The sequence below is a fragment of the Dermochelys coriacea genome, chromosome 5, assembly GCF_009764565.3.
Source record: "Dermochelys coriacea isolate rDerCor1 chromosome 5, rDerCor1.pri.v4, whole genome shotgun sequence".
Classification (NCBI taxonomy): Eukaryota; Metazoa; Chordata; order Testudines; family Dermochelyidae; genus Dermochelys; species Dermochelys coriacea.
Window position 1 is genome coordinate 76,488,996 of NC_050072.1, and position 22,092 is coordinate 76,511,087.

A 22,092-nucleotide genomic window follows, 5' to 3' on the forward strand; every position below is an offset into this window, starting at 1 on the left:
GCTATCACTTCATTCATGAGCAAAACAGCAAACAAAAGATTCATGATAAAAGTCAAAGGTTGGCAACACTGGTTTTAAATTATTATTAATTCTCGGTTTCTCACTGTGACAGCTTAAGGCCAGATTGACCCAGCCTATGCACAAATGTACAAGAGGGTGGAATAAATATGAAAGGAGCCTTCTCTCTGCTGAACTGTGACTCTATGGAGAGGCTAGGGACAACTGCAACTCTTCATGCCCTGCCCCAGCCTACACCATTGGGAAGGGGTGATGCCATATAGGCTACTGGTTGGTAATCATTCTATTTTTTTTTCTGGCCTAGAAGAAAAAATTTCACCAGCTTTAATTATAAGCAAGGGGTCCAGCTTGCTACTTATGCTTCTATTTATTCCCATAGAAATTCTCTGTTAATTTACAATTAAGGTTGCTCAAGTGCATGCCATATCAATATAATTACTAAAAATCAAAGAAATCACCACCTAAGTCACTGTTCATTTTCAGTGCAACCTCCGCTGACACATTTTACCTCCCTAACTGCATAAAGCCCAAATAGTCAAATGTTCTCACTTCCATAACAAACTCACTTTCAACTGCAACAAATTGCCCACCTCATAATCACACCCAAATGCACAGCCTCAACTCCAATCTCAGTAAGACTGAGTTATCTGATTAGCACTTCTTTCACTAGAAAGGAGTATAAAGCATTATCACTGCCTAAAAAATTCTAAGGCTGAGGTTCAAGTTGAGGTTAAGATTGTGCATTACAGCAGTTTTTGAGGAACTGTATTTGTGCAAATATGGGGGCAGTTGGGGATGTGGGGCTTTGTTTGAGCTTTGAGGTGTAGGTCTAGAAAGCAACACTTGGAGGTACCGGACTATGTCAGATATAGGAGACAGAGTATTTCAGAGGATGTGGTGTCCAGAGTAGACTGGGGGGGGGGGAGATCTCTCCTGATTACAGGGGCAGGGATCAGATGGGAGACATTAGTAGTCAAACAGGTGGAACTCTGATGGAGGTAGCCACAGACCAAGCTGATTGGTGTGGTTGAAAGATGACATATGGGAGCCTGCTTAGGGAAACAAGAATTTTGAGAAAGCCAGGCCCACTCTACAAGTTATAGCTCTCAGCCAGCCCTCCCTAACCAAATATGAAAAAATGATTCTAGCCAGCTCTCCCAATTCTGGGCAAGAAGGCTGGGATGCCAGCTCTGAGATGAGAAAGTGAAGCTCTTTCCATCCCCAGCCAGGCACTGAGCTTGTTTCTCTCTTTGGCTACTCTCCCCGAGGTGTTCCTAGCTAATAAGCACTATAAAACTGTCTTTTATTTTGTTTGCAAATTACTTAATGTTGTTGTTTTTGGATAAATGCAGCTGTGTGTCAACAGAGGTGTTCAGATCATTAAACTATAGGGATCCAAAAAAAAACCCCAAAAAACAACCCATGAGTCTCCTTTGGAGGATTTCCAAAAAGGACTGTTAAAAATGTGTAGATTTTTCTTAAAAAACTAGCATGGTGTAAACAGTGAAAACTGAAGTTTGCCCTCTTATTGGCATGATAGATTTTGGGTAATAATCAGGTTCAGGTTGCATGTTGTTCTAACACTGCTTTAGGTGGCAAATGAAAATCAAATTTAATTGTGGAGCCTCTAAGGTGCATCCCCCACAATTTCACCAGGGCATGAATCCTGTAATTGGAGCCACGTGGCTGCAAATGTCCACGTGTACATATCCAACTATAGGATCAAAGCATTAAGATCTTAATTTTCTGCATGCCTTCCTATCCATTATATTAGGAAAGTCAGCCAAAAACTCAATTGTACTTTTAAAATATATCCTCTCTGTCAGCTGCTGACGTGCAGATTACTATCCGGTTTGCACAGTATTGACACCTTCTTGGGCTACATCCATTGGTGTACTACTGTAACAAGTACAAGATGGACATGGCCCAGTGATATCTGAAGGGAACTAGAAAGCTGGCTCAATAATGCCAAGGTTAAGTAAGTCTAAAAGCAGTTGAGGTTTTTTTCATCATTTTATTATTGTCACCAGAGTAACTTATCACATAATTAGTTTGTGCTCCATCTGCAGACCTCAGGTGCACAGTCTCATTATTATTCCACAATTTTGCCTCTTTATTATGCATAGCTCTCTTTCCCACTGCTTTTGAGCTGAGGCCCATGAATGACAGCATTAAAGAGCCCTCTCTTCAATCATTAGATTTGGATGTTTATTTACCCCACAAAAGAGGTTTATGAGAATGTAGTTGAATTTATTTTCTATTGTAACTGTTACATAATAAAACATTGCCTTTACCTCACAAGATGCAAGTATCTTAGTATCAATATTAAAAGTTCAAAAAATATATTAAATACATTTCTATCTCACATTTTAAATATATGGACTCCTCCAAATCCCACCAGTTGTAACTAAGTATTTCTATTGCATTCCTGCTATAATTATTGTACAGATGTTGCTATTATGATGAGGAATTGTACAATACTGTAATGAGATACTCAAGCATGTTTTCAACCTTTTGGTCTAAAACCCCCTACTGGCCATAGAATCTAGCTTTAAAGCAATCTGAAAATTTTGCCAGGGTTAAAAAGAGGCCTTGTGACATGCACATGCGTCCGCGCGCACGCACACACAGCAAAAATCTAAACCAATTGCAGCGTTCTATTTCTCATTCACTATGTTGGCAAGGGATGGCAGCGATATGGTTATGTGATCACCTTGAGGGTACAAATGACTAATTTTACAGAACCTTGGCTGATTCTGAGATACCAAGGGAAACCCATCAAAGGTTTCTCACATGGATGTAAAGTTATCAAGGCCATCTGAAAAAAAAAAAAAAAAAAAAGATTTCTTTAGCTTCAAATAGGAAAAGAAAATAGTCTCTTTCCAAGCTTCAGATGTTAAGCGGCAGATGCACAACAGAGGGGGAAAAAAAAAAAAAAGTGTTCCTGCTTTTAATCACCACCTGGAGTACAAGCCACCACAGGAGGCAAGATCATAGCCCTATTCTCATCTCTAAACTGTATGGGGAAGACTTTGGCAAATCAGTAAAGTGCCTGAAACCACTATGGCTTATTGCTAAAAGCAACCAAGTCAGCAGGCTGTAAATTGGCCAAGTCAGCAGGCTTAGCTTAACCAAGGCATGAGGGGAGGGGGGTCTTTGGGTGCCACAGAGAGGGCAGCTTGCCCCCCCCCATAAGAATTGTGTTGAAGTGGCTGATACATGCATTTTTGAAAAGAGGATGTGCCCCAGGAATGTCTATTGGGGGCCTCAAGGCTGCAAACTCTGGAAAAACTCACACCTGGTTAATCAATAATCAGAAGGAACCTTTTGCTGGACCACTGAAACTGCTTGCAACATGTTTTATTTAAGAGACATGTCTAATGTATAAATAAGGGGAAAAAGTTTTTAGGACTCTCCCTCTGGATACATCTTGCAGTCCCCAGAGGCAGACGGAAGATTTGGCCACCGGAAGCCTGCTGCTGTGTCACTCGAGAGCCACACTCAGCTTTGGTAATTATCAAGGGTTGGGGTTTTTTTACCAACCTTTTGCGGACAAAGTGTAAGTGCTTGAGACTAAGTAAAGTTTAGCTTTAAGTGAAAGCACTCTTGTGCTGTCCTGTTTGTGCCAGCCATCTATCGGTCGGACGGCCGTGTCTCCCCTGATTTATTTCCTGACACCACTTCGAACAGAGTAAAAGTTACCAAGAGCTTTGGGTTAAAAGAACCCCAGGTAACTGTACTAGCCATCAGAGCTAACTATCCAGAGAAAGGGATACACTTGCCTCTCATCCTGACTGACGGGGAGCTCCAGGAAGCATCATGGAATAGTGATTCCCAGTGCTCCCAATAGGGCAATGCAGGTCTGTACGTCCCTGAAATGGGGAAGGAATTACTGCCACAATCTGATGGTAAGGGTTTTTTGTTTGCTGCTCCAGAACTTGTTAAAATTCGAATGAACAAATCTTCTTTTTATGTTATACCTGTTCAGCCTCTTCCTTGCTTAATGTTTCTTGGTGCTGCTGAAAATCTACTCTGCCTTTTGCAAGCTTTTGAACTTCTTGCAACTATTGAAATTGACATATTTGACCAGACAAATATAATGTTTGACATTTGGCAGCTCCAGTGTGTATATGGAAAACTTACTTTTAACATTTAGCTGCATTCATGAGGGCAATTTAACAAAAAATATTGCTGTCACAAAAATAATTCTAAAATTATTATTCTTCTTTTTGATGCACCACTAAATATAAAAAAATCAAAGGCAATAAAAAACTCTTTCTTCAGGGATAGAGTAGCTCAACTAGTCATCCTGTTTCTATTTGGTTTTTAATATTTCCAATGAGAACATAATGCTAAGGAAGTGTGCAAGATGTTTTTTAAAATATTATACTCTACAGCAAGGTGAGCAAACTACGGCCCAGGGGTCACATCTGGCCTTCCAGCCTGTTTAATCTGGAACCTCAAGCTCCTGCTGCCGAGCAGGGTCTGGGGCTTGCCCTGCTCCCGCGCTTCAGCCGGGGAGCAGAGTCGGAGACAGCTCCTGGAAGCAACAGGTTGTCCCCCCTCCGGCTCCTACGTTTAGGGATAGCCAGGGGGCTCCACACGCTGCCTCCACCCCTAGAGCCACCCCTGCAGCTCCCATTGGCCAGGAACTGCAGCTAATGGGAACTGCAGGCGGCACCTGCAGATGGAGCAGTACGCGGAGCTGCCTGGCTGCACCTCCACATAGGAGCCGGAGAGGACATGCCGCTGCTTCCAAAAGCTGCTTGAGGTAAGCGCCTCCCGGAGCCTGAAGCCCTGACCCCCTCCTGTGCCCCAACCTCCTGCCCCAGCCCGGAGCCCCCTCCCGCACCCTGAATTCCTCATTTCTGGCCCAACCCCAGAGCCCGCACCCCCCCCACACTCCAATTTCGTGAGCATTCATGGCCAACCATACAAGTTCCATATCCAGATGCGGCCCTCGGGCCAAAAAGTTTGCCCACACCTGCTCTACGGGCTAGTAAGTCATTTGTTTAAAATTATGAACCACAGAGGAGTCGCTGTATCAATAGCTGCACAAAAAAGATACTTCCATATCAGTGACTCCAGTTTTTTAGTATTACTTTCAGTGATGGCAGAATTGTTGTGAATTTAGAGCAGCTAGGATGAGTACCTACATCTCACATTTTAAGAACATAAGGAATCAAAGGTTCTGAAGCAATTTGGATACTTAAGATTTTTTCTAAATTAAAGCAAATTTGTTAAATGTTTACATTAAGTATTTATTGGAAAACAAGTTCATATAGCTCAGTAATGTGCCACCAGGAAACTGCAGACATCTTTGTGCTCAGGAAAAGTCTGCTGCCTCTTCACACTTAATTTTTCATCAAAAAGCTTGCAGAAGATGTCATACTCATTACTGATACTACTGAGCACACTACATTCTTCAAAGCTATGTAGCATGCAAGGGTGTTGTATATTATCTTTCTTCACCAATGGGTCAGTTATCTTCATCTAGATTAAAAGTCTTCATCAAGCACATGGATAAAATACAGTACAGCAAAACATTCATGTATAGTTACAATGATCATACCACAGATTGATCATTTCAGATTTAGTTTTTCTTACAACAGCCATCCTTTAAAGTATACATGTTTTATCAGAACTAGGGCTCTCGATTAATCGCAGGTAGCTCATGCGATAAACTCAAAAAAATTAATTGCAATTAAAAAAATAGTGATAAATTGCACTTTTAAATAATAGAATACCAATTGCAATTTATTAAATATTTTTAATGTTTTTCCACATTTTCAAATATATTGATTTCAATTACAACAAAGAATACAAAATGTACAGTGCTCACTTTATATTATTTTTATTACAAATATTTGCACTATAAAAATGGTAAACAAAAGAAATAGTATTTTTCAGTTCACCTCATACAAGTACTGTAGTGCAATCTCTATCACGAAAGTGCAATTTACAAATGTAGGTTTTTTTTAATGACAACTGCACTCAAAAACAAAACAGGGTGGATAAAAAACAATGATTTACATTTTTTTTTAAAAAAAAATCAGATTTTTTGGATAAAATGCTTTTTGAGGAAAAATCCTATCTAAAGATAAATGTTAATTAAGATACATTATAGCTCAAAGATATAGCATCATGCAATAGGGATTATAAATTCTAATTTTATTGTATGAGACAATATATTCATATAATGTTTCACGAAAGTTTTGTAAATGAGTTCCAACAGTTCATGGATTAGGGACCCAATCTTTTGAGGTTCCAGGGGCTTCGGTATAGATTATTTAGGTTAATCTTTCTATCTACCCAATGGATCTCATTGCTCAGTTTAGAAGTTACCATCAGAGATGCTTAGTTTTGCAGTTCTCAAACTCTGGATTTGTGTCTCCACAGATAACATGCTTGTTAACAGCAAAAATGTTTTTAAATAGAGGCAAGAAATAACAGACCTCAACCTTCTTGTCCCTCTGCAAATTTGTGTTCACAGAGTAATCCCTTAGCTCTCTCTAAAAGTGCAAAGTTTCAAAAAGTTCAATGAATAGAAGATTGTTGGGGGCAGAATAGATCTGGACAAGGAGAAGAAGTCTGTAGATAAATGTGAGAAGGGAGGGACAGGCAGTAGAAACAAAAGTGAAACTGTTTGAGCAGCATATTCCAGAAGTCTTGACGTCTTTCTGAGTGTAGCCTTCATTGATTTGAGATCTACCATACCATTCTCTCACTAGAAGGGAAAACCTATAATGGCAGCAGGATGGAAAAGAGACCCAGTTTGGGAATATTTTAATGAAGTTCCTCTACCTGTGCGTAAGACAGGCATGCGTGGAAAATGCAAACAGTGCAACAAAGAAATGCAAGGCCTGGTTGCCCGCATGAAACAACATCACAAGAAATGTTCCTTCTCAGGAGGAAGATGATGAAAGAAACAGTTCTTAACATGCAGGATCTTCAGGATGGTAAACTTTTTTTTTTTTTTTCATACTTCTTTCCTAAGGATGCCTGTCTTCCTTTTGGACTATTCTTGAATTTCTCATGTTTGAGGAAAAAATATAGTTGTTACTCTATGGTAATATCATTTTAGATGCAGTTGTGATCAAACATAAATAGCTGAAATAGGCAGATCTCCCTTTTACAATTTCACCTTTGAAGTAGTACTGAGTGTCAGTGAATGCAATAAGTAATACTCAATGAACGGTATTTAAATTATTATTAACTGCATTGACTTATTTGGTTTAGTCAACATACAGAATTCTGAAGACTATCCACCTTCAAGATCACCATCATTTTCTATAGTTTCAGAGTGGTCTGCCAATGATAATGTTTTAGTCACATCATGTATGTCACATAGCCACAGTATATCAACTGTAGCAAAAATCTCCATCATCCAGAAACAACCATGGGTAAGTTTGTGATAAGAACCAGCAGATTACAAAAGAGGTAACTTATGAAAAAATTGCCTGATTTGTTTATGCAACAAACTCTCCTTTTCATATGACCGAGAACCCACACTTCATTAATTTGGTTCAGTCATTAAGACCAAGATACAGTCCACCCAACAGGGCAGATGTCGCAGGCAAATTGCTGGATAAAGTATATGAAAGAGAAATTGAGCAGTGTGCAAAAGGTCTGGAGGGTGAAATTGTTCACCTGAGTCTCGATGTCCACAATGATCCTGTTGTATGTGCTTGTGTGACAAGAGAAGGAGGGAAGATCTTCCTTACAGAAACAATTGATACCTCAGGAAATGCACACAAAACAGAAAACTTACAAGAAATAGCAGTAAAAGCTATAACAAACTGTGAAAAAAATGCAAATGTCTAGTACGCAGCTTGGTCACAGACAATACTGCAATTGTATCCAAAATGAGAAAAACATATTTAGAAGAGAATCCCAAGCTAATAACATATGGTTGCAGTGCTCATTTGATGCACCTCCTAGACATAGACTTCAGTGTTCCAGAAATAAAGGCTAATGTTGTTGAAATTGCAAAAATACTTCCGTAACAACCACTTAGCAGCAGCTGCTCTGAAAAAACTGGGAGGAACCACGCTAACTCTCCCACAAGACGTGCGATGAAACGCAGTAGTGGACTGTTTTGAGCACTATATCAAGAACTAGCCTAATCTGATGACAGTTTGTGAAAAAAATCATGAAAAAATAGATGGCGCTGTCATAGCCAAAGTTCTCAACATTGGGCTTAAGAGAAATGTTGAACACATGCTGAAGCCTATTTCTGTAGCCTTGAACAAAATGCAGGGAAATAGCTGTTTTATTGCCGATGCTGTTGAAATTTGGAAGGAACTGAGTGAGATCTTAAAAAGAGAAATATGCAATGACAGAGGTAAATTACAAGCATTAAAAAAAAACAAATGGGACAAGCACTATCTCCAGCTCATTTTCTTGCAAATATTCTCAATACTCGGTACAAGGGTCAAACCTTAACTGCTGAAGAAGAGGAGCTGACTATGACACGGACATCCAGCAATCATCCCTCCATAATGCCAACTACAATAAACTTCAGAGCAAAGGGTGAACCATTCAAGAAATATATGTTTGTTGATGATGTTTTAAAGAAAGTCATTCCAGTGAACTGGTGCAAGTCACTTAGCGTTTGGATTCAGAGACTGTTGAAGTGACAATCTCACTTCAGAATCAGCAGTAACTTCTTCTGCTGGTGTAGAAAGAATATTTTCTTCCTTTGGACTAATTCATTCCAAATTGAGAAATCATTTGGGACCTGAAAAAGCAGGAAAGCTTGTTTATCTTTTCCAGATTATGAACAAACAGAAAAATGAAGGTGAAGACCTTGGCTTCTGCAGCTAACTCGGTGAAGACAACCGAGTTAGTTGCAGAAGCCAAGATTTTAAGTTTCTCATTTTGACCTGGCTGACAGTCGATTTAGTTTTTGTTGTTTTTTTTTTAAAAAAAATTCATTTAACTATTTTAGTTAAAAACAAGAAAAACAAACCTGATTTTAAAAAACTGGAATATTTAGCTAAATTCAAAAATTCATACACTTGTTTTGTTAAAATATTATATGTTTGCTGTTGAAGAAAAAAATCCAGAATACAAAACGTTGTTGTTTTAGTTAAATAAAACAATTTAAATGCGTGCGTGGTGATGTTCTCCTCCTAATACAGCATGGCAAGAAAATCCTCCAAATATTAATGATTAACCTGTTGAATTGGAGAGAGTTCACCTCCCAATGACTTCATAAATATCTGCTTCAATTACCTTTGATAAATGAAATAACCAAACAACCATTCATTTTCTGAGATAGCTGTAAAACTAATCTGAAAAGTTTTCAAAATAAATCACTCTCTTTAAAAATGTAGAGTGTGTACCTTCTAAAAATGAAACCTACATCTATCTCCGAGTTGTGAAGAATATGTATTAAGGTTATAACAATCAGCAAGAATGCACTTTTATGTAGAAATCCATGATTAAATCGAGTCTTCCTTACTAGTGATTTAAATCATGATTTCAATCAAATCCACCCTGCAAAACAATGTAAAACTTTAGACCCTACAACTCTACTCAGTCTTACTTCTTTGTTCAGCCAATCACTAAGAGAAACAAGTTTGTTTACATTTACGGGAGATAATGTTGTTTTATTTTTGAATGGAGATTTTTTTTTACATAATTCTACATTTGTAAGTTCAACTTTCATGATAAAAAGATTGCACTACAGTACTTATATTAGGTGAATTGAAAAGTACTATTTCTTTTGTTTTTTTACAGTGCAAATATTTGTAATCAAAAATAAATATAAAGTGAGTACACTTTGTAATCTGTGTTGTAATTGAAATAGATATATTTGAAAATGTAAAAAATTTCCACAAATATTTAAATACATGGTATTCTGTTATTAACTGCGCAATTAATCACAATTAATTTATTTAATCACTTGACAGCCCTAATCACAACATACAGTATGACAATTATAAAAAGCAGCAATGGCTATCTTAAAGAGATTTCTTTATCGCAACAGCAAGAATTATTACTCCTATTCCACAAACGTACAAAGATATCTAGGACTGCTTTCACAGATTGCTTGTGAATTGAGGTCTAGCACACAAGTAACAAATGAACACAGATTTATTACAGATGATATTCCAGATAATTTAAATTTTCCTTGGTTAAAATCATAGGGCATGTTACTGCAAATACTTCTCATGCACAATTCCCTTTGAAGTTTATGGAAGAACTGTGCACATAGCTTTTACAAACCTTTAACCAAGATCTGTGCCAACAAATTCCTATATATTGCTTTATTGACAGGTTTCAGAGTAGCAGCCGTGTTAGTCTGTATTCACAAAAAGAAAAGGAGTACTTGTGGCACCTTGGAGACTAACCAATTTATTTATGCTCAAATAAATTGGTTAGTCTCTAAGGTGCCACAAGTACTCCTTTTCATATTGCTTTATGTCATCCTCTTTTATATGACCAACCTTTTTTAAAGTAGCAAACGACATTTAGGGAACAGCGATGCACTAGTCTACATAAAAGCACCATTTCCTAACCCTAAAACATCAGCTTGGATTTTAGTACAATTTTAAAATAAAATATCTACATGGTCTCATTTAGAAATTAGGGTTGGAAGAGACCGCAGGAGGTCTCTTAAAATTGAAATTGTGCTTAAATATAAACAAAATTTCAAAAGGGAATATGGTTTGTTTCTTTTAGTATAGCTACCAAGAATGACATAGAAATTAAATTGGGTCTACTTTTCTTGATTACAATTTAAAACAAACAAACACACACACACACACCCTGTGGCTAAGCAGGTTGTTTAAATCTTCAGAAAAAAAAAAAAAACCTTTAAAAATGGCAAACCCATTGCTACATAGCAATCACCAAAAAGTTCAAAAATGTGTATGTGATGAGAAATCACATCTAAATGTTAAACTCTTTCCAAGTTGATTAAACGAAGGGGCGGGATGGTGAGGGAATCAATAGCTGTTACTTTCCATTTTGTTAGAATTAGCAAAGTCAGTTCTGTTAAATATTTCTTGAGACACTTGCTAGTCTTATTGACAGCAATCACTTGATATTAATACAAAACAGATAACCTGTATTTTAAAGGGACAGGCTTCCGAGAACAGCACTCATGTCAATTACAATCATCTGGCTGCTCAATGGACTAGAACTGGCAGAGCGATGGCACCACAGGCAAGCTGACATTGTATTTACCAGGCATCCATCCCAGCTAATCCAGTATTCTAGTTTAATTGATGGTTTATCCAGCTTGTACCTGCCCATCCATCTGCATCCACACATCTCCCTCAGGGGAAAGGCTAAGGGAACATACATAACAAAAATGCGGCCCCCCTCACTTACCGCACCAGTGGAAGGTGCGCAGATGCTAAGGTGAAGCGTGCGGTATAAAACCCACAACCGGTACATCTCACCGTGCTTTACAAAGGGAATACGCACATCATCTCCCTCCCCCCCCCCCCCGCTTGTTTATTTATTTTTTTGGAGAGGAGAAAACTGAGGCATGGAGAGGTGAAGTGACTTGGCCAACGTCAGCCATTGGCAGAGCTGCAACCCCCCGCGCGTGGCCCCGCAGAGACGCTTGCACCTGCAACCCCCGCTCTGGCTCCGCTCCCCCCTGCAACGGAGCGGCAGGCGGAGAGCAGCGCCCCGCGACACCCGAGAAGGCCCGCCTCGGGGCTCCCGAAGGCACGTCCCGCCCCGCGGCCCGTGTCCCAGCGCTTCCCCCTCCACAGCAGCAGGGGGCGCAGCCGCCAGGCCCTGCTGCCCGGCTCGGGCTGACCCCGCGCCCCGCTCCTCACCGGCAGCGCCCGCACTCGGCCCGCCTCACGCAGCGCTCCACCGGCAGCTCCCACAGGCCCTCGCAGCCGCCATCTTCTCGCCCTGCTGCTGTCTCCCCGGGCTCTTCCGCGGCGCCCGACTCCTCGCTCCCAGCCGCTGCCGTCTCCATTTCGCCGCCGGCTGGGCAGAGCCGCTGCTCAAAGCTGCGATGTGGGAGGCGGCCGCCAGGGGGCGCTAAAAGGCCGCGAAAGGCGGCGGCCGGTTGGGAGCCCGAGTAAGGCCGCAGGGCCCTGTCACGTGTGTGTCGGGGGGAGGGGGTCAAGCGCCGATCGTGAGACCGCCCCCATGGGCTGCTCAACCAATCACAAGGGCAGGTAGGGTCACTGTTCCCGCCTTGTGTGCGCGGGGGTGGGGGCGGCACCGGGTTACCGCGGTCCGGAGGTGCCATGCCGGCGGAGATGGCGGGGGGAGGCTGCGTAGCCCTCCTCGAATTGCGCCGGAGGGAAGGTTCCCGTGCAGTGTTCTGAGGCCGGCGTACGCCGCTTGCGAGAGCTGGGCGCGGCTGTCGCCCCCGCCCCCGCGAAACTGACCAGACATCCTGGGCAGGTGTGTTTATCCGCACTCGCCCGGAGTCACTCCGGATTAACTCCATGTGTGGCTGCGCTGGTTCTGGAAGTAGGCTGCGTTATTCTGCATTAGTTTAACTCGCTTTGTTATTTAATATGTATTATTGGAGCCCACAACTAGAGTTAATCAAACCTGACTTTATTCTATTTTTGCATTTATATGAAGGCAAACAAACATACGTCTGCATCTGTGCTATAGCATATGCTGGTGGAGACTGTAGTGTAGGCATACCCTCAGTGGAAATCTTTGCAGGATCAGGCCATTAGTGAAAAGTAGATTGGGGGTTTTTTAATTAATTTTTGATAAGTTCAGCTTACTGTTAAAAGTTAAGTAACTTCATAATGTCTTTCATCATTTTATGACTAACACCCAGTGAGCAAACACTTTTAATAAAACAATATCTCCCTGTGTGTCCCCTTAGTCCTTGTTCTGAATGGACACATGCACAATACCTTTAAAAGATAGCCTGGGAATTTAAATTAATAACTCTGCTAGACACTAAAAATCATGGATTTAAAAAAAAAAGACACTGGCTTTGTGGCTCATTACAACAATCTAACCCTCCTTAGTCCTATGACTGCAGAGGTGTTTACTATCAATGTCATCAGGAATGATTGTTTGTAACATGTGTTAACTCTTATACATATATCTGTTCCCCCCTTGTATTTTTCTGAGACACTCTGAATACCTTTCCCAGACCTGAAGAGCTTTGTATAAGCTCAAGAACTTGTCTCTTTCACCAAGAGAAGTCAGTCCAAAAAAAATATTTCATTCACCTTATCTCTAATTATAATGTGACATTTAAATTGATAGTGCCTCATAATATCTTTTATGGCATCAAGCGTCATTCCCCAGGTGCCTCTCTTTGGCTGTAAATACATGAAGGTTTTTTTCCACACCTTTATTTTTTCACTGGTAGGAGGTATTCCTAATTATTAAATATGAACTAAAATGCTTTTTTAGCTGAAAGCCAAAACTCAGGGATGGGTGTTACTAAAATTTGCACTAGTCCAGAATGGCAAGTATTTTTGCATTAAAGCTGACACACAAAATCCACAGGGCGCAAACAGGTATTTGTTTAGTAGAAAAATGCCAAAAATTTCTTTTTAAGTTAAAAATTAAAACGAAGCAGTCTTTTATTGTATGCGGTTGATTTATTTTTGTGGCAACTCAACTTGAAAAAATACCAAAAATTGAATTAGGAAGACTATTGCTTACACTGCCTTACTAATAAGCCACATAGGTGAAAGAAGTAAAGTATGGGTAGCTTAGGCCATATCTACACCATAGGCAACTACAGCAACCCAGCTGTGGTGCTGCAGCACTGTAATGTAGATGGTTCCTACACTAATGGAAGGGTTTTTTTACAATGCTGTGGGTAATTCACTTCTCTGAGCAGCAGTAATTAGGTCAATGGAAGGATTCTTGAGTCAATTTAGCCACATGTATGCTAAGGATTAGGTCGGCATAGTTACAGTGCTCAGGGAGCTGATTTTTTCAAACCCCTGAGTTCCAGAGCTATGTCAACCTAACTTTTAAGTGTAGACCATGTCTTAGTCCACACTGTCCCCTCCCTATCTCATCTCAGTGAAAAGAGCCCGCTTAGTAGATTAACACACCTTGTCTGTCTGTCTCTCATACTTATTTAGGGATTTGTCTATACTACAAATGCTTCCCAGTGTAACTATGCTGGCCTAGTCACCTAGTGGAGACTCAGCATTTGTTTCTCAGCATAATTTAACCATTTCCTCAAAGATATTAGCTATAACAACAAAAGCACGCTTCTGTCGGCATGGTTGTGTCTACGTTACGGGAGGTTAGCTGTGTTGACTAGAGGGTGTGATTTTTTTGCACACTCCTAATCAACATAGCTGTCCTGGCAAAACTTTGTGCAAACTAAGCCACACATACTGCCAGGTGACCCTTCCAGATAACAAGGCCTTTCTGCAGCCTCTAAGGACAACCACCTGCACAACTTCACACAAGGGTCTATGTCAACCTAGGATGAAACTTATCTGTAATATTCTCAAATCTTGCAGGAAAAATCTAAAACCTCAGCTTGGATCTTAGTATAATTTTAAAATAAAACTATTTTTAACCATTTTCTCTTAATGTATGGTAAAAGCTGCATTATCCAGTGTTTTACCAAATGGAAAGCTCTATAAATCGGCATTTCTGATCTTCATTGAAAGTGCGGCTTATAGTCTGGCTGGTGCATGACCAGCAGGCTCCCTACCTGGCTCCGCATGACACCCCGAAAGCGGTGATATGTCCCTGCTGCTCCGAGGGGGAGGTGCGGCTCTGCGCGCTGCCTCCGCCCCGAGCACTGCCTCTACAGTTCCCATTGGCCAGGAACCGCAGCCAATGGAAGCTGCGGGGTAGTGCCTGTGGGCGGAGGGAGCACGCATAGTAGCCTAGCTGCACCTCCACCAAAAACCAGCAGGGACAGGTCGCTGCTTCTGGGGAGCTGTCTGAACTGAGCGCCACCTAGATCTGACACCCCACAACCTTCCCACACCCTTTCCCTGAGCCCCCTTCCACACCTAAACTCCCTCCCAGAGCTTGCACCCCGCATCTCCTCCTGCCCTGTGCCCCCTCCTGCACCCAAACTTCCTCCCTCTTTAACCGGAATTTTTAAAGTTACCAGCAACACCCATTCTCACAACATGCTGGATAACACAGCTTTTACTATATTTATGATTTTTCAACCTATATGGAAAGGGGAAATGATATGCAGAGAGCTGAGTGAAAGAAAAGTAATAAACCTGTTTTTTGCAGAATATTTTCAGCAAGAAGGGTATGGAAATAATAGTAATAGTAATCACAAGCTAAGTTTTCATAGGGTTTGAAGGACAGGTGATATGCCAGCATCCGAGATTTCTAAAACTTAAATGTTGGAAAATGACCAAAACTAAGAAACGGATGAAAGATAGTAATATTGCAGGTATGGTAGAATAAGGCATAATTAGTTTATATAACCTTTATTATCAGGAAATTCAGGGTTAGGATAAATAAGAAATTGGTTACATTGTACAGATAATCTGTAAAAGTAATAATGCTACATTCTGTGTATTGTAGTCTCCCTGGATATAGGTGGATTTATACTAATATAATTTCACACCTGTGGAGGATATAAGTTCAGAGGTTTCTAGAACATACATGTAATTATATAGTTCTTTGTTTATTTGATAAAAGCAGAACGTGCAAATATAACAAAATATTTTAAGTTAGTTTTATACAGTAACCCATTTTACAATATTAAATTACAAATTAACAACAAAATGCTGTGAACGAACAAGATGGTTAGATTATGGCTGCTTAGGGAACCATAACTTTGAATTTTCTGAGTTCTGTGCATTTACAATTAGTTTAACAGTTACATTTATTAAGGCCCTGATCCTTCAAATACATTTGAGGGCCTTTACTCATGTAAGAAGTCCAGTGTGTAAAGTTACTTAATTGTTTTAGAATTGGAGGCTCTTGTTTTGCATTTCATTCTCACTAACAGAACTCTCTGATATACTGCATTGTTCACTTTTATTTGCATCTTTTTGCAGCTGAGCAATATGTTAATAGCAATTTTTCATGTGATACTTCCCTTTTCTGAGGTCTTACATTATCACATGTTTAGTGACTAGCTGGAATATCATTCTCACATGGAAAGTCCACTAATTGTGCTGGAAACTACCCTTTTTCCCCACACACATTCTCTTCTGCATTTACCTCTAAACCCTCTCTTTCTCTGTGTGCTTATCAACAACTACTAAGCCTGCAATTACCGAAAACCCCCTTTTGTTACCACTGGTACTCACAGAAAAGGGACGTCCCAAATGAGACATTCAGAGTTGATATTTATTTGTTTGAGAGGTAAAGGGCAGCATTTAGGAGGATAACCATATATGTATAATATCAGAGTGACGTGGGAAATGATCCAGATGATGTTTTATCAGCCTGACCGAATAGTAGTTTTCCTGACTCACTGCCCAAGCCACAGGTTAACAGCAGCTTTTTGGATTCTCACCAATGTACGCCACTTGGTTAATAAAACAAAAATCTGCATAGTTTCTTTTTTTTTTTCTTTTCTTTTTACAGATAACTGCATGTCAGAACACAGGCTTCCTGTTCATTTATCCATCTGGCTTCAGATTTTTAGTTCCATGACCTACAAAAATGTTTAGCAAAAGAGTTAGAGGTTTCTGCTGCAGTGATCAGCAAATGAAGCAGAGGTGGTGGGTAATCTAGAGCCTCCCAGGCGTCCCTTCCTCAACTACTTGTCAGAAACTTTTGCTGTGGAAGTGGTTACCACCCTACCCTTACTGGGGGCTCCCATAATCTATTTTTATTGTATTTTTAATTGTATATATTGCTTCTCTTGTAGATGACAAATAGAAACTTTATAGGAAAACAGTCAGAAAATCAGTCCTAGTAATTCTGGCAGTGGTGCTTATAAGGCAATAATTAACCTCCTTGACTTAATCCAATTTCTGTTTTGTTTTATGTGTGTGTGTGTGTGTGTGTGTGTGTGTATGTATATATATATATATATATATATATATATATATATATATATATATATATATATATATATATATAAAAAAATAAATAGGCCTACAAATTTAATTTAATATCATTCTAAGTAGGCAGTATTTTCCGTGTCTGAGATATCGTTACAGATTCTCTTTCTGTTACTTGTCAGTGCTACTAGTCAGAAGTGCTCCTATGAGAGTTGAGAAATAAAAACCCTAGATTTAAAGAGCCCCCTTCACTTCCAGCTGATTGGACAACCTAACATAACATTTAACTGTGACTGCAGTTACTACTTTTCCTTAAAGTGAGGCAATAAGGCTCCTGTACAAAGTTACAGTCCATCTCTTTCCCTCCACAAAAAAAAAAGACTAAGGGTGAAATCCTTTCCGCGAGGTAGTCAATGGGAGTTTTGCTGTTGACTTCACTGGAGCCAGGATTTCACCCTGAATGTCTGTTTAATCACAACTCAACTTCTGGCACCTTAGAGACTAACAAATTTTTATTTTATTTTATTTTTTTTATTTTATTATTCTTTTTGCGAATACAGACTAACACGGCAGCTACTCTGAAACTCAACTTCTGTTAGTTAAAGGAGCATTTGTTCTGCACTATGTTTTCCTAACCACTGTAGTCTGTGGGTTATTAGTGGCTCATAGAGAGCTGGCTGCTGCTATGGTGCTGGCTCTTGTTTTCTTTCTTAATATACTTATCCATGTGATCAGTTACTGTATTCTATTGTGAGGGAATGTGTGGGAAGAAGCCTAGGTAATCATGAATGGTCAGGGAGGTGTCTGTGAAACAATCTCACTACTATGATATGTGGTTCATTCCATGAAAAAGTTTGAGAACCTCAGTTTGAGGCTACTAAACATGTATTTAAATATAATTTAAATTAACATGATTTGTGAGAAGTCCTTCAAAAATAAAACCAGAACCTTTCTTCTATGTGACTGAAGAGTGCATTGTTGCACATTACCAGTTTTCCTGCTTGCTCCATTCTTGATGCAGCTAAGCAATATGTGCAGGAACCTTTCTCGAAGTAAAAAGAGTGGTTTAGAGAGGCAAAGTAGTTAAACAGAATAATACAACTCCAAACCCTTACCACGTGCCTGATCTCTATTGTGACTAGGCAGCTCCTAAAGCTGAATGTCAGCCTCATGGAGTAGTGTACTGCTAGCATTCCCTCAGGTTATTCATATTACACAAAAATAATAAGAATGAGTTCGCCATCCAGCACTGAACAAAATCAAATTGTATGTTAAGCAACAGTATAATAACAACATGATATGTTATCTCCAAAACTTTTCATGTGCTGTATTTATTATTATTTACAGTTATGGCTCCTAAAAATTTTATAAGCAGCCTTCAGATCCAGTCCCCCTAGAGCAAGTCTATAAACTGCTATCGCTCAAATTCATATCATACATTTCAACCGTTGAGCTCATCAGACTTGAAGGAAAAATGATTAATTTGCGGTATTTTAGCTATTACTGGGTAGGCGGAAGTGTCCCTTACATAAATTAGCAAAGCAGCAGAATAGTGTAAAAAAGAAAAGGAGTACTTGTGGCACCTTAGAGACTAACAAATTTATTTGAGCATAACAATGCATCCGATGAAGTGAGCTACAGCTCATGAAACCTTATGCTCTAATAAATTTGTTAGTCTCTAAGGTGCCACAAGTACTCCTTTTCTTTTTGCGAATACAGACTAACACGGCTGCTACTCTGAAACCAGCAGAATAGTGTGTTATTATTATCTTGTTACTTCATATCTTCATACCATATTGTCTTCATATCTTCCCAGTTAAGGCTGAACTGAAATCAAAACCCTGTCCAAAAACCTTTGCAGCATCAGACATTTTCTCCTCCTACATCACGGAAATCTCTTTGCACAAGTTCCTTACTATTATGGGACAGCGTTTTGGAGGGCATAGGCCATGGGATGGACACTCTCCCTGGAGACCCATCCCCACCTCTCCGAGCAGGTTCCCACTGCCTTCCTGCCAAAAGGGACTTTCAGCTGTTTCTACTCCCCTTTTCAGTCCCCTCCCACTCCCGCCACCCCCAGGGCAAAGCAGACTTGACTGTATAGTTTACTACCACCAACCATAAATTCTAAATTCTAGCAGTTTTTAATCTCTCGTTCTTCCCTGTGTCTTTCAGTAATGTAGCAATGCCTTTTTAACGCTACCCCATTTCCCCAATATTTTGACTAAATGACATAATTAGGGCTGTCGATAAATTGCAGTTAACTCGCGTGATTAACTCAAAAAAAATCGCGATTTAAAAAATTAATCGCAATTAATGGCAGTTTTAATCGCACTGTTAAACAATAGAATACCAACTGAAATTTATTAAATATTTTGGATGTTTTCTACATTTTCATATATTCGTGTATCTGTGTTGTAATTGAAATCAAAGTGTATATTATTTTTATAAGAACTATTTGCACTGTAAAATGATGAACAAAACAAATAGTATTTTTCAATTCACATCATACAAGTGCTGTAGTGCAATCTCATGAAAGTGCAATTTACAAATGTAGTTTTTTTTGTTACATAACTGCACTCAAAAAAAAAACCAATGTAAAACTTCAGAGCCTACAGGTCCACTCAGTCCTACTTCTTGATCAGCCTACCGCTAAGACAAACAAGTTTGTTTACATTTACAGGAGATAATGCTGCTCTCTTCTTATTTATGTCACCAGAAAGTGAGAACAGGCATTCTCATGGCACTTTTATAGCCGGCATTGCAAGGTATTTACCTGCCAGATATGCTAAACATTCGTATACCGCTTCATGCTTCGGCCATCATTCCAGAGGACATGCTTCCATGCTGATGATGCTTGTTAAAAAAAGTAATGCGTTAATTAAACTTGTGACTGACCTCCTCCAGGGAGAATCGTATGACCCCTGCTATATTTTACCCACATTCTGCCATATATTTCATGTGATAGTCTCGGATGATGACCCAGCACGTTATTCATTTTAAGAACACTTTCACTGCAGATTTGACAAAATGCAAAGAAATACTTGTAGTAGGTGAATTGAAAAATACTATTTTTTGTTTTTTTTACAGTGCAAATATTTATAATCAAAAATAATTATGAAATGAGCACTGTACACTTTGTATTCCGTGTTGTAATTGAAATCAGTATTACATAATATTGAAAATGTAGAAAACATCCAAAAATATTTATATAAATGGTATTCTATTATTGCTTAACAGTGCGATTAATCGTGATTAATTTTTTTAATTGCTTGACAGCCCTAAACATAATAACTTTTGTTATCTGAAGCCATTTAAATTCCTCAAAAAGTTTTTCCCTTTCTTTATCAAAGCCCTTACATAGCCCATAACGGGCGATCATTTGTTTCTTCTACTTACGGTGCTCATATAGTCCATCTTTGTGTTTACTTTTCAGACAAGATTTTTGTTTAACCATAATGGCCAGTTAGTACAAATTCACTTAATTTTTCCTACCTGAAGACATTATCCTCAGCTCTAGGTATTCAAAAAATATTCTTCCTCTTTCCTTGTTGAGCCAAATGTTTTGCTATCCCTCTTAAATTTTTCTGTAATAGGCTTTTGAATTCCAGTTTACTCAATTAAATTTACTCAGTCAATCCTTCCATTTTTTACAGTGCAGTATGTGTCCCCCAATTAGTCCTAGACATATTTTTTAAGCAGGTTGATCCTTTTCTTTACATTTATCTTTAACATAGTCTACCTATGTAGTTCTCAGCCTTTTCAGACTACTGTACCCCTTTCAGGAGTATGATTTGTCTTGCGTACCCCAAGTTTCACCTCACTGAAAAACTACTAGCTTACAAAATCAGACATAAAAATACAAAAATGTTACAGGTTTCAGAGTAGCAGCCGTGTTAGTCTGTATTCGCAAAAAGAAAAGGAGTACTTGTGGCACCTTAGAGACTAACAAATTTATTAGAGCATAAGCTTTCGTGAGCTACAGCTCACTTCATCGGATGCATTTGGTGGAAAATACAGTGGGGAGATTGATATACACACACAGAGAACATGAAACAATGGGTTTATCATACACACTGTAAGGAGAGTGATCACTTAAGATAAGCCATCACCAGCAGGGGGGGGGAGAGGAAAACATTTCATGGTGACAAGCAAGGTAGGCTAATTCCAGCAGTTAACAAGAATATCAGAGGAACAGTGGGGGGGAGTGATGGGGGAGAAATAACATGGGGAAATAGTTTTACTTTGTGTAATGACTCATCCATTCCCAGTCTCTATTCAAGCCTAAGTTAATTGTATCCAGTTTGCAAATTAATTCCAATTCAGCAGTCTCTCGTTGGAGTCTGTTTTTGAAGCTTTTTTGTTGAAGGATAGCCACTCTTAGGTCTGTGATCGAGTGACCAGACAGATTGAAGTGTTCTCCAACTGGTTTTTGAATGTTATAATTCTTGACGTCTGATTTGTGTCCATTCATTCTTTTACGTAGAGACTGTCCGGTTTGGCCAATGTACATGGCAGAGGGGCATTGCTGGCACTTGATGGCATATATCACATTGGTAGATGCGCAGGTGAACGAGCCTCTGATAGCGTGGCTGATGTGATTAGGCCCTATGATGGTATCCCCTGAATAGATATGTGGACAGAGTTGGCAACGGGCTTTGTTGCAAGGATAGGTTCCTGGGTTAGTGGTTCTGTTGTGTGGTGTGTGGTTGCTGGTGAGTATTTGCTTCAAATTGGGGGGCTGTCTGTAAGCAAGGACTGGCCTGTCTCCCAAGATCTGTGAGAGCGATGGGTCGTCCTTCAGGATAGGTTGTAGATCCTTGATGATGCGTTGGAGAGGTTTTAGTTGGGGGCTGAAGATGATGGCTAGTGGCGTTCTGTTATTTTCTTTGTTGGGCCTGTCTTGTAGTAGGTGACTTCTGGGTACTCTTCTGGCTCTGTCAATCTGTTTCTTCACTTCAGCAGGTGGGTATTGTAGTTGTAGGAATGCATGAGAGAGATCTTGTAGGTGTTTGTCTCTGTCTGAGGGGTTGGAGCAAATGCGGTTATATCGTAGAGCTTGGCTGTAGACAATGGATCGAGTGGTATGATCTGGATGAAAGCGAGAGGCATGTAGGTAGGAATAGCGGTCAGTAGGTTTCCGATATAGGGT

At 39.7% G+C, this 22,092-nt stretch overlaps 1 protein-coding gene across 8 annotated transcripts in view; it reads right to left on the minus strand.

The window, feature by feature from the left end:
- Window positions 1–13,254, minus strand: part of DTWD2 (DTW domain containing 2) — a 176,769-nt gene extending 163,515 nt beyond the window's left edge. For 6 of the 8 annotated variants that reach the window (XR_006281429.1, XR_006281427.1, XR_006281428.1 and 3 more), the window contains exon 1: window positions 11,820–13,253. Coding sequence is in view for 4 of the 8 variants with exons in the window: in XM_043514705.1 (XP_043370640.1) it covers window positions 11,820–12,451 (632 nt within the window). In the remaining 4 variants the exon portion in view is untranslated. Of the gene's footprint in view, window positions 1–11,819 lie in introns of all 8 variants that reach the window. The other 2 variants (XM_038403661.2, XM_043514703.1) reach the window with 2 other exon arrangements.
- Between the last annotated feature and the right edge of the window lie 8,838 nt (window positions 13,255–22,092).